Consider the following 11,358-nt stretch of genomic DNA (forward strand, 5'->3'; position numbering starts at 1 on the left):
TTTCACACATGTTGCAAGAGTATGTTCCAATGATTTCAGCTGTTTCAGTCTTATGTTGTAGCAAGTGTTTTCATGTTGTAAGTTGTAAGTGTTTTATCTAGATGTTGTATATGTTTCACACATATGTTTCAAGTGTATTTTTCTAAATGCTTCATCCGCTTCAGACGTATGTTGGATTCAAGTGTTTCATGTCACAAGTGTTTCATATTTTAGAGGTGTGTAGAAACAGAGGCACATCTCGAGCGTTGGGGGATGGGGCGCGGCGAGCCCGGTGTCCGCGGACGGGGCGCGTGGCACGCCTAGGGTCCGCTCGTCCTCATCGCGGCTCCTAGGTCCCGCCCGCGCGGGAGAGAGGGGAGCGATGTCGCTGGGAAGGAGCCGCGGGCGTAGCGACAAGGGCGGGGATGGGGTGCGCGTGCGGGGTGTTACGAGGCGGACGGGGGCGGGCTACGCGGAGGTTCGGACACACGGGACGTCCAGGCGCTAGCCACGCCGTTCAAATAAAGATGGTAGAAAACAAGTAGCTATGCAACTCGTCTTGGAGACGGGCCTGGCTTGGTTGACCTCCCGGGTCCCGGCGCCCGTCCTGAACATTATGGCGCTTGTCTTGGAGACGGCCTGGTCTGTGAAACCTTGAGCTGACGCCGCCGCCGTGCTCTTCTGGCAAGAGAAGACGCGCAGGGTGGTTCTTCTGGCTCGCCGTGCCGTGGCAGTGCAGCGTGGGAGTGAACCGGAGCTTGGTAGGAGGATGAAGCCATGGAAGCCACCACGCCGGGACGCACACTCCAACGGCACTGGCGGCGCCGACCCTGTCCTTTAAGCTCCAATCTCATGCTGCGCTGTGCGCACACATCGGCTGCGATGGACCGTGCCAAACGTTGTCAAGCAAGCTGGCAAACTGATCCACCGTTTCACTTCGCCAGACGCACTGGTATAGCACAACAGACAGAGGACCGGCAACACACCACAATGAAACCTAGAAAAGCTGAAACAGTTCATAACACAAGGTTAGCAACTCAGTTCAGCATAGATAATTTTCTGAAGAAATGTTCCATGGCAGAGTGACTCCAACCATACTGACGCTGCACTACTGATATGAAGTATTCCTTCTAGTTTCAACACATAATATTGCCACCACACATACATAACTGCCAGCTCTGCTTATCAATCTCACTATACACCGGGGAAGCAGCATGCATCACAAACAATAGATCGCAAGCCATAAATAAAATGGCTCTATGCACGACAAATCAGGAGATCGAAACGGTGAGGAAAAACCATTCAGGCCTTGTTTGGATGTATGTGTATCCACTTCAATCCACATGTATTGGAGTGGATTGGAATGTAACTTAGTTTAATTCCACTCCAATCCACTTTAACACATGTGGATTGAGATGAAAACATGAGCATACAAACAAAGCCTCAGGTGAAAACGTCTATTATTTCAGCGTTGTTGAGCTTACATGTAACACATGAATGAAAAACACGGCATAGCCAGATAACAATAATTAAAAAGATGAAACATGATGCAAAGCAAGACTTGTCTTGGGGGCATATCTCATCGAGATCATACTTGCTTTGTGGGCATATCTTTAATAGCATTCGAGACCCATCACCAACATACTGATAGCCAGAGTCCAGTCTCCAATTCAGGATATATATGAAAAACCAAAAATAACAAGCAACTTTCTGGAAAGCGGATTACATAGCTTCAGAAGGAAAAAACCATGTTCGATGACCTCTTCTGCCAACTTGTGGCTACTACATGCGCTTTGTGAAGCACTTTGGGGTGATCTCTCGGCCTCCGATAGAATTGCTGAAGAAAAGAGCATTGTTCATATGGTCGAGAGTTCATGATGCTGCTTTTCACGCCCTGAAGCAAGCCCTGACGTCTGCTCCAGTGCTGGCCTTACCGGACTTTTTCAAGCCATTCTGTGTGGAGACAGATGCAAGCGGGACTGGCATTGGTGCAGTGCTTACACAGGAGGGCCATCCGCTAGCTTTCCTCAGTAAATCTCTGTGTCCACGCTCCCAAGGGTTGTCTACATACGAGAAAGAATATTTGGCTATCCTTTTGGCACTAGATCATTGGCGCAGTTACTTATAGCATGCTGAATTCCGCATTTTGATTGATTAGAAAAGTTTGGTTCAGTTGTCGGAGCAACGACTGGATACGCCTTGGTAGCAAAAGGTTTTCACTAAGCTCCTTGGATTGCAGTACCAGATTGTGTACCGCAAGGGAGTGGATAACCGCGTTGTTGATGCTTTGTCTCGAGTACCAGCACTGCAGTGTTCTGCGGTATCTGTTGCTCAACCGCAATGGTTGCAAGAGGTGGCTGCTTCTTATGAATCAGATGCCCATGCGCAACAGCTGATTGCTAAACTGGTAATTGATCCTTCTGTTGTACCCTGTTTCACTTTTCGGGATGGACTACTGCGCTACAATCAGCGCGTCTGGATCGGCCATAATGTGGAGCTCCAGACTCATATCATTGCTGCCCTTCACGACAACGCTGTAGGGGGTCACTCCAGTATTCTAGTGACTTATCGCCGTATCAAGCAGCTATTTACCTGGACAGGTTTAAAATCAGTAGTCCAAGAATTTGTGTGTTCCTGTTTAACTTGTCAGCAAGCCAAGCCAGACCGATCTCGCTTCCCTGGTCTTCTGCAACCCTTACCGGTCCTGGATCGTGCCTGACAGGTGATCTCCATGGATTTCATTGAAGGTCTTCCGTTGTCAGGAGGCTTTAACTGCATTCTTGTTGTCATGGATACCTTTTCCAAGTATGCACATTTTATGGGCCTTAAACATCCTTTCACTGCTACTGGGGTAGCTAAGCTATTTTTATCCCAAGTCTACAAGTTGCACGGGTTGCCCAATGCTATCGTCTCAGATCAGGATCGTATCTTTACCAGTCACTTATGGCGGGAGCTGTTCAAATTGGCTAGGGTTGATCTGTGTATGAGCTCGGCATATCACCCGCAATCGGATGGACAAACAGAGAGGGATCAATCAGTGCTTGGAGGCTTTCCTCAGGTGTTATGTCCATGCTTGTCCTCGCCACTGGAGTTCTTAGCTTGATGTGGCGGAGTTCTGGTATAACACATCACTCCATTCTGCTCTCGGTCGTTTGCCATTCAAGGTGTTGTATGGGTTTGCTCCTCGACAGTTTGGGCTGCATGCCACCGATGATCATCCAATCCCTGATCTGTTTGAGTGGCTCTGTGACTGTGACCTGATGACTGAACTTGTCAAACAGCATCTCTATCGAGCTAAGCAGCGCATGAAGAAGCAGGCGGATGAACACCGCTCCGAGCGTGAGTTTCAGGTTGATGAATGAGTTTTCCTGAAGCTACAGCCTTATGTGCAGTCGTCCTTGGCAGATCGTGCTAATCAGAAGCTGGCATAAGTTTTTTGGGCCATTTCATATCATCGAGCGCATTGGGTCTGTCGCCTACAGGTTGGAGCTTCTTGCTGCTTCTTCTATTCACCCTGTTTTTCATGTTTCACAACTCAAGAAAGGAGTGGGCGGTCATCACATTGTGGAGAAAACTCTGCCTTCTTCTTCCATTCGTTGGAGTATTCCTGAGAAGATTCTTCAATGCCGCTCCATTTTCAAAGGTTCGGTTCCTGTGTGTCAAGGTTTGATCAAGTGGTCCCAGCTGCCTTCATCTCTATCAACATGGAAGGATCTTGATTACCTTCGTCAACAATTTCCGCGCGCTGCTGTCTGGGGGACATCCAGGCGCGCAAGGGAGAGGGGATGTCAGGTCCAGTCCTCCGTGCCAAATGAGCAACAGGAGTCATCTGTGCCGGGCTCGGCGGGAGGAAGACCTGATCAGGCCGAGATGAAGAGCGCCCGGGTGTTTGGGCCGCAACGTGTGAATATGTGAGCCCAGTAAACGTAGCGGGTGCGTGCGTGAGTATCTTTCACATATAGGAAAAAGTCTACATAATCCCCCACCTTTCATACTTGGTCTACTTCACCCCCAACTATGAAACCGTCTGTTTTACCCCCCTGAACTTTCCAAAACCGTCTATTTTACCCTCTGGGTGGTTTTTCAGAGGCGGTTTTGTTACAGTAACAGCGGGTCGCTACAGTAACCGTTGTTTTGAATTTCCTTTTTGTATTTATTTTCGGTGAATTTTTGAAAAATCATAGAAAAATCATAAAATGAAAAATCTAATTTTGTTGGACTTTTTGTTACAGTAACAGCGGGTCGCTCAGGGGGTAAAATAGACGGTTTTAAAAAATTTAGGGGTTAAAATAGACGGTTTAATAGTGGGGGGTGAAGAAGACGATGGAGGGGTTATGTACACTTTTTCCTTCCCATATATGTGTTGGTCTCGGCCTGGGAGAGGGTCATGACGTTTGTATCCGAATATTCCGAAACTGCAAACTAAGATTCGTCTTCCTCCTATCCTTCCTGCTCTGCTGCCTCGCCCCTGCTCCGATTCCTCTTTTCCTTCCCCGATTTGCTGACAAGAAGCCCGCGAATAACCTGGCGCCGGCGATGGCGATGGCGACGGCCGCCGAGCAGATCCCGACGCCGGAGAAGCCGGAGGAGATGCCGAGGGCGTGCGGCCGCAGCGTGGCGTTCTCCGTCAAGGAGATCCGCCGGGCCGCGCTAGGGCTGCGGCGGCCGGCGGCGCAGGCTGAGGCGGCGGTGGAGGATGAACTCGAGTCCGTCGAGCGGGAGCTCGGCGTTGGCGCCGGGTCTAGCCGGAGCCCCGTCAAGCACAAGGCGGAGGTCAAGCTGCCGGAGAGGTAAAGATCCTTGTCCCCAATGTGATTTCGGATCTGGTTTACGCTTGGAAATCGAACTGGTTGCAAATTTCGTTTTATTTAGTTTCCAGCAACGCTGATTTTACTTTTCCCCAATCTGAAATTTACCTCTCGATAAAAGGGGTCATTTTAGGATGTTAGCAGCGAATTTATGTAATATAGAACCTCTAGCTGTGGGTTTATGTAATAAGTAGAACATAAATAATTCCTAGGCGATTCGTTTCTCTGGTGATGGTATATCTTGACTGGTATTGCAGCTACGAGATGCTCTGCGAGTTCTTCAATTGCCTGGAGAGCTCCACCCGGCTGCTCCGTATGAAGGGATCCAAGGCCACATTCCCCAACATCTGTTCTAGCATTCAGCATTTGACCGAGCGGTATAAATCTTGTTCACAAATAGTCATACAATAACTGCTGTGCTGGATTATTGTATTAATAAGTTACCTAATTTTTTGACTGTCCACAGGAGATTTACCCACAGCCATCTTGCACAGCTCAAGTACATAGTGCCGGAGGCAATTGTCGTTAATAAGATCCTTTTGCGTGATGACACGACATGCTGCATGTACCCTGATCTTCAGGTGAACCTCCTAGTCAGTGCTGTTGAGAACGTCGTGAAGCAAAAGGGGGAAACAGCATACTTAGCATTAAGAAGGATCTTTAGGCAGAGGCTTGTGGAATTCTACAGGGAGCACCCTGAGGTAAGGAAACCATTTTATGCGTCACAGTTGGTTACTGTTTCATCAGAAGTTCCAAGCTTGTTCTTCTAATCAGATGAAGATTATAATAATGTTGCCTCTGTTGTTAATTTCAGGGTGATGACATTCCTGAGCATGAGTTGCCACATCCATTTAACCAAACAAGATCGAGCATGCCCCAGGATGAACAAAGGACTGTTCCTGAATCTTCGTCCCCACTGAAGCCATCTGATGTCAATGGACAGCAGACCGTTGTGATGTCACACATGTCACAGTCATTCAAGAGAAGGTTTTCACAGAGATCTCCAATTAGCTCCACAACTGCTAGCGTACCCAGTCCACTGGTGAAGGTTGCTTCCACTGTTTCGTCACCACTGAGCAGAAATTCCCTCTTCAGTCGGGATGTTTCTGGTAGCATGTGTGTTGATGATAAATCAAGTGCTAAAGAAGTCGTCTGCAAGTCTGGTGTTTTAGAAAACACCCCTGCAAAATTTGCCTCTACACCAGTGAGGTTAATGGCGCCTATGCCAGACCTTAAGACACCAAAGAGACCGATCTCTGCCACAGGTTATGACACTCCGCCTCTGAAAATGGCAAAGAGATCAGCTCGTGCCAAGTTGTTTACCACTCCAACAAAGGATAGTAGTATGGATGGAGAGAAGCAAAGTGCAAGCATATCTGGTGCTGATGATGATGATGAGTTACTCAGTTTTCTTCCACAATCCCTCCTTCAATCGGTAAGTCCTTTCCAATACCTGCAATGATTTCTGTTGACTTTTGCTCTATTATGAACCAAGAATAACATATGTATTGCTTACAGGTGAAAGAGAAGGAAGAGAGGGCTTTGGAGGAGAAGGAAACTGGGTTCGCTGATCAGGTTAAAAGGCAGAAGTTGATTGCTTCCCTGCCAAGCACCTTTGACACCATATTCCTTATCTATCAGTCAAGACAGCGGTCTGTAATGACAAAGCAGGAGCTAATCCACAAGATTATTGCAAGCAGTCCTAAGATAGCAGACAAAAGTATGTGTGAACTTTTATCTCTATCTGTGTTTCTGTGTTAGACATTTGTTTCCACAATCTTTTGTAACTATTCTGACATTGAATGACTATTTCTGTAGGTGAAGTTGAGGATCATCTTACACTGTTGAAAGAGCTCGTTCCAGATTGGATCTCTGAGAAAACTGCTCGAAGCGGAGATGCCCTGTGCTGGTAAGCATTTTTTTAAGACTCATGTTTGATGTTCAAGTATCAGTACTCTCTTATCCTTAGCTACTCCCTTAGCATTTTAAATATGAGAAGTCTAATTCATTGCACTGTTAATTTTCAGCATTGATGCCACTTTGAGCCAATCAGAAATTCGGCAAAGACACTATGCTGCTGCTGAGTAGGGAGAATGCTAAAAGGACGAGCACCTGAAAACAGCACGCAAGTTAGGATTCACTCAGCCAAGGGTAGCCCTCACCTGAGATGTGGTGCATGTGCATTTCAGTTTCTATTTTTGTGTTGTCATAGAAACCTTAACTAGATGAAATGAATGACATGTATAGTGAAGCCATTCTAACAACTGATGCTTCCTCGTTCTTAGTTTGTCTCTTTGTAAATCCCCCAGAAATATCACTGAAATAAAAAAAATGTCAAGTCTGCTGATGAGTCCATTTGTGTACTGAATGACTGGTTCGTCTCTTTGTAAATCCCCTTCTCTGAAGTGCCGCTGAAATCACAAATGTGAAGTCTGCTGACGAGCCCGTTTGTGTACTGGATGACTGGTCCGTCTCTTTGTAAATCCTCTTTTCTGAAGCACCACTGAAATCACAAAAATGTTAGTTTGCTGATGAGTCCACTTGTCTACTGAATGACTGGTTTTCAAACATCTGATGCATTTTCTGAAATCAGTGTTATGCATTTTCTGAAAGCAGTGTGGAAGAGCTCTGTCAAGGACAGCGTAGCGGGAGACTGAGTGTTGCATGGTTTGGTTGACGTTCTGGTCCGCTGGCGCCGTGGCAATGAACCGGAGCCTGACAGGATGAGGATGATCCACCGTGCCAGTTGGATCCAAACGTTGTCGAGCAAGTTGGCAAAATGATCCACCGTTTCACTTTGCCAGACGCACTGGCATAGCACAACAAAGGGCCGTCAACACTACACGATGAACCTAGAAAAGCTGAAACAGCTCATAACACAACACAAAGACTAGCTACCAGTTCAGCACAGAAATGGCCTGGCAGAGTAACTCCAACGATACTGACGCTGCACTCCTGATATGAATATTCCTTCTAGTTTGAACACATAACATTGCCACCACACAAACATACATGACTGTCAGCTCTGCTTATCAATCTCATTATAGTAGCGGGGAAGCAGCATGCATCACATACGGCCACAAGCCATAAATAAAATGGTTCTATGCACGACAAATCAGATGGAAACATTGAGGAAAAACGTTCAGCTGAAAACGTCTATTATTTCAGTGTTGCTAAGCTTACATCTTAGAAGTGAATGAAAAACACGGCATAGCCAGATAATAATAATAATAAAGATGAAACATGATGCAAAGCAAGACTTGTCTTGGGGGCATATCTCATCAAGATCATCCTTGCCTTGTGGACAGAGACCCATCACCAACATACTGATAGGCAGAGTCCAGTCTCCAATTCAGGATATACATGAAAAAACCAAAATACAAGCACTTTCTGTGGAAAGCGGATTACATAGCTTCAGAAGGGAAAAAACATGTTCGACGACCTCTTCTGCCACCTTGTGTCTGCACCACCACAGTCTCGGGCAACAATGGTGTGATCTTCCCATTTCTCATGTTGAAAACACCAGAATCACAGAGAGGGTCCACATGAGGTTCTGTCTTGAGATAGTCGGAAATGAAGTAAATGCAGTCCTCCACATGAGGTTCTGCAGCAGGTAAGGACTTGGAGCATCTGCCGACAAAGAGTGCTTGGCCTCCCAATGTATTGACTATCTTCCACTTACGGCAAGAATCTGCAGTCAAGTCTGCCTCAAAGACATCAAACCAAACAGTACGTGCACGCACCAAATGCTCATCTGTTAGAGGGAACAATATTGCAACATCCCTCCTCACATGCAATAGCTTACCATCAGATTCAACCAGATAATTGAAGTTTACATACATGCACCTCTCGTCGTAGGTTCGGTTACATCACCTTGAAGCCTCAATGGAGTCAACTATACATCTGGTAGCTGATATTTTTGGCATGCCTTTGTGGCCCTCGCCAATCTCCAAGACAAATAGATTTGCATACACATTGAGAGCATACAGCTTTCCATCAAAGAACACAATATCAACGATGCTCTTAATATCTTTGTTGCTGACTGTGTCGGTGGCAATTGGGGGCTGGGAAATAGAAATTGTACCATGAAAAAAGCTGTCCGTGGTAAACGCAGCAAAAAACGAATCTGGTGTCAAGGACACGGACGAGGGCACTGCCAACTTATAGAGAAATGAATTTCTAGAGTAGGCATACCTATACTTCACGGTCCTCATCTCATGACGCCAAATAGTGATCAGGTCAGGAAGCTGTAACTTAGCCTTGGAGAGAGGGTTCATCAATGAGCACCGACCGTTATTGTGCACGAGGAAGAGCCAGTTGTCCACAGAACCATGGCAAGAAGCACCACTCGGTACAGGCATTCGGTGAATTTCACCACTTGGAATGCTGAGGAAGGTCCCATCAAATAAGGCCACCCAGGGGAGCGGCGGGGGCAGGGGCTCAAGTCGAGCATTGCCGCGCCATGTGCGGCAGACTGCTCATACTCGAACGCGATCAGCAAGGGAGGGGTACTTCTTAAAGACTAGACCCAGAAGCTCCGGCTGAAGGTCTGGCCAAGGCGAAGATCGCGTGCCCATCGTCATGCAAGAAGACTGCACAAATAACAAGAAATGACCGAGGATTCAGAGTTTTAGCCAAGTTAACAGTAAACAATAAGCATAACTATGAAAACGAGCGTCATTATTAGAATCATTGTATTGACTCTTTTACAGTATAAAGATATAGATAGACAGCTACAAGTCTGTACTTTGGGACGGGGGTTTCAAAATCTTTGTACATGTTATCTCTATTTTAATATACTTTAATATACGGGTTATTATAAAAAATAAAGTTAAAGTTCACAGTGAACAACAAACATAACCATTCGTAAACTCCTGGTGACAAAAGCAGCAGCAACCTGAATATATAGAATTATGGTACAAGACTAAATAGAAAAAGGCCTAGTAGTATATAGTTCTTTAAGAAAAATGGACCTAGCAGTATATAGTTCTTACGAATTCTCATTTTAATTTCCAGAAATGTTGATTATATATACTAACTAGTACCAGAAGGCCAAAAATCCTTCCAGGATTTCTACTTTTTCCTGAAGATCCTGTACAATTCCATCGAAATTCCTATGTTCCAGAGAGGGATTTAACGAGTAAAGACCTGGCCACCTATCAAGGATAAACTATGGACAATATCAGCAAATAATATCCACCGATTTGAATTCTCATTTTAAAAAAAATCCAGGTCGAACGAATAGTGTCGTCATGCAGATGAGATGGTCTGTAGTTCTATCATCTATGTCAATCAAACCCGCGTACCAAATTAATCAGGCCACCTCAAAAGGGGATGAATATCAGGGGATAGGGGCGGGAGACTTACTGGGACCAATGGCGGCCGGTCACAGAGAAGCGAGGAGGCAGGGAACCGACTCGCGCATACTTGCTGCGGCCTTGCCTTGCCTGACTGCACAACCGCCGAGAGGGATTCTTCAAAGGAGGTACGGCGCAGGTAGACGGGGGTCGTCTTTGGAGGTAGAGACGGGTGGTGGATCGGAGATTCGGACGGCTTTTCCGGTTTCCCCGGCGAGGTTTACATCGCCGGACTCGCCGAGGGAGAGCATGCGCAGCCGGCAAGCGACGGCGAGGGCTTTCAGATCGTCGGTGGCCCGGTGGGAGACAGAGGGGAGTGAAGGGAGACGTTGGGCTGGGCCGTTAAAATTTGAAAGGCTACGGCCGAGTTCATCAGAACGATTGGCCCATGATTCTTCAGTTTGCGTTTCACTTGTAGCATCTGAAATCCACCCAGTTTCCATCTCAAAAGAAATACGCAAAAATTCCACAGGAAATTCGAGATAAAATTAGTGTGTGATGCTGTAGCTACAACAAATGAGACCAAATTTTAACAAATGACATGAAAGACTGTTTTCCAAAAGAATAAGGAGCAAATAATTTGTGAGAATGCAATCTATCGTCGGAAAGCAAGGGCAAGTTATTGCTATTTCATTTACCAGTCGTACCGTTTCATCAGGAAAACAAAGTTATCCTTGCTTAAAAAAAACAGAGGTATCCAGGCTACGGGATACTACGTTGGTCGTGAACGGTGAACCCGAACTAGGGCATTGCAAACCCAAACATAAGGTTATATATACTATTTACTGATGCCTTCTCTGTGAAACGAAATGCTCCTTGTTGCTACAGCATATTATCGGCATATAGTCGTCAGCCATACGTCTTGATGCAGGACGCTAGAAAATTCTACCATTCCTTTCTTTCCAGATAATCCACGAGACCAAAAAAATCCCATGCTTGATGCTGCAGCTGCTCAAGCAGCTGCTTAGAATAGAACAGAGTGAATTTGGCAAACGACAGCAAACTAGCAAAGCCTACACAAAAATACCGAGCATGAATTCTTCATAACCGTATAGGAAAGTGGAAAAATATTCTAATCAGCTATACGTGGTTAGTGGTCCAGGGAAGCAAGCATTACCATTCCTCAGTTGAGATATTGATTTCAGAAGGAAATATATGTATTTGATTGATGACGGAACAGTAATCTGATTCATTTGTAAAATTTGGAGCAGGAT

At 46.0% G+C, this 11,358-nt stretch overlaps 2 protein-coding genes across 2 annotated transcripts; one reads left to right on the top strand and one right to left on the bottom strand.

The window, feature by feature from the left end:
* The first annotated feature begins 4,229 nt into the window (after positions 1-4,229).
* On the top strand, positions 4,230-7,259 carry LOC136532541 (CDT1-like protein a, chloroplastic). The gene is made up of 7 exons (XM_066525126.1): positions 4,230-4,769; positions 5,045-5,164; positions 5,254-5,488; positions 5,602-6,222; positions 6,306-6,507; positions 6,606-6,696; positions 6,815-7,259. Exons 1-7 carry the CDS (start codon positions 4,303-4,305, stop codon positions 6,873-6,875), a joined length of 1,797 nt encoding a protein of 598 aa, XP_066381223.1. The 5' UTR covers positions 4,230-4,302; the 3' UTR covers positions 6,876-7,259.
* A 692-nt stretch (positions 7,260-7,951) lies between these two features.
* LOC136532539 (uncharacterized) lies at positions 7,952-10,587 on the bottom strand. Its single transcript, XM_066525124.1, has 4 exons — positions 10,369-10,587; positions 9,630-9,684; positions 8,684-9,261; positions 7,952-8,647 (listed from the first exon to the last, which is right to left on the bottom strand). The coding sequence occupies exons 1-4, from the start codon at positions 10,585-10,587 to the stop codon at positions 8,192-8,194; spliced, it is 1,308 nt and encodes a 435-aa protein (XP_066381221.1). The 3' UTR covers positions 7,952-8,191.
* Between the last annotated feature and the right edge of the window lie 771 nt (positions 10,588-11,358).

Source organism: Miscanthus floridulus, unplaced genomic scaffold (assembly GCF_019320115.1).
Source record: "Miscanthus floridulus cultivar M001 unplaced genomic scaffold, ASM1932011v1 fs_647_8_9, whole genome shotgun sequence".
In the NCBI taxonomy this organism is placed as follows: Eukaryota; Viridiplantae; Streptophyta; class Magnoliopsida; order Poales; family Poaceae; genus Miscanthus; species Miscanthus floridulus.

Coding starts and splice junctions, on each gene's coding strand:
- LOC136532539 (XM_066525124.1), bottom strand. CDS start 10,587: ATGGAAACTGGGTGGATTTCAGATGCTACAAGTGAAACGCAAACTGAA. Junction 9,685..10,368: donor CCCTCGGCGAGTCCGGCGAT/GTAAACCTCGCC, acceptor CTATATATTCAG/GTTGCTGCTGCTTTTGTCAC. Junction 8,648..8,683: donor TATCAGCTACCAGATGTATA/GTTGACTCCATT, acceptor TGATGTAACCGA/ACCTACGACGAGAGGTGCAT.
- LOC136532541 (XM_066525126.1), top strand. CDS start 4,303: ATGGAGGGGTTATGTACACTTTTTCCTTCCCATATATGTGTTGGTCTC. Junction 5,165..5,253: donor ATTCAGCATTTGACCGAGCG/GTATAAATCTTG, acceptor GACTGTCCACAG/GAGATTTACCCACAGCCATC. Junction 6,223..6,305: donor CACAATCCCTCCTTCAATCG/GTAAGTCCTTTC, acceptor TATTGCTTACAG/GTGAAAGAGAAGGAAGAGAG.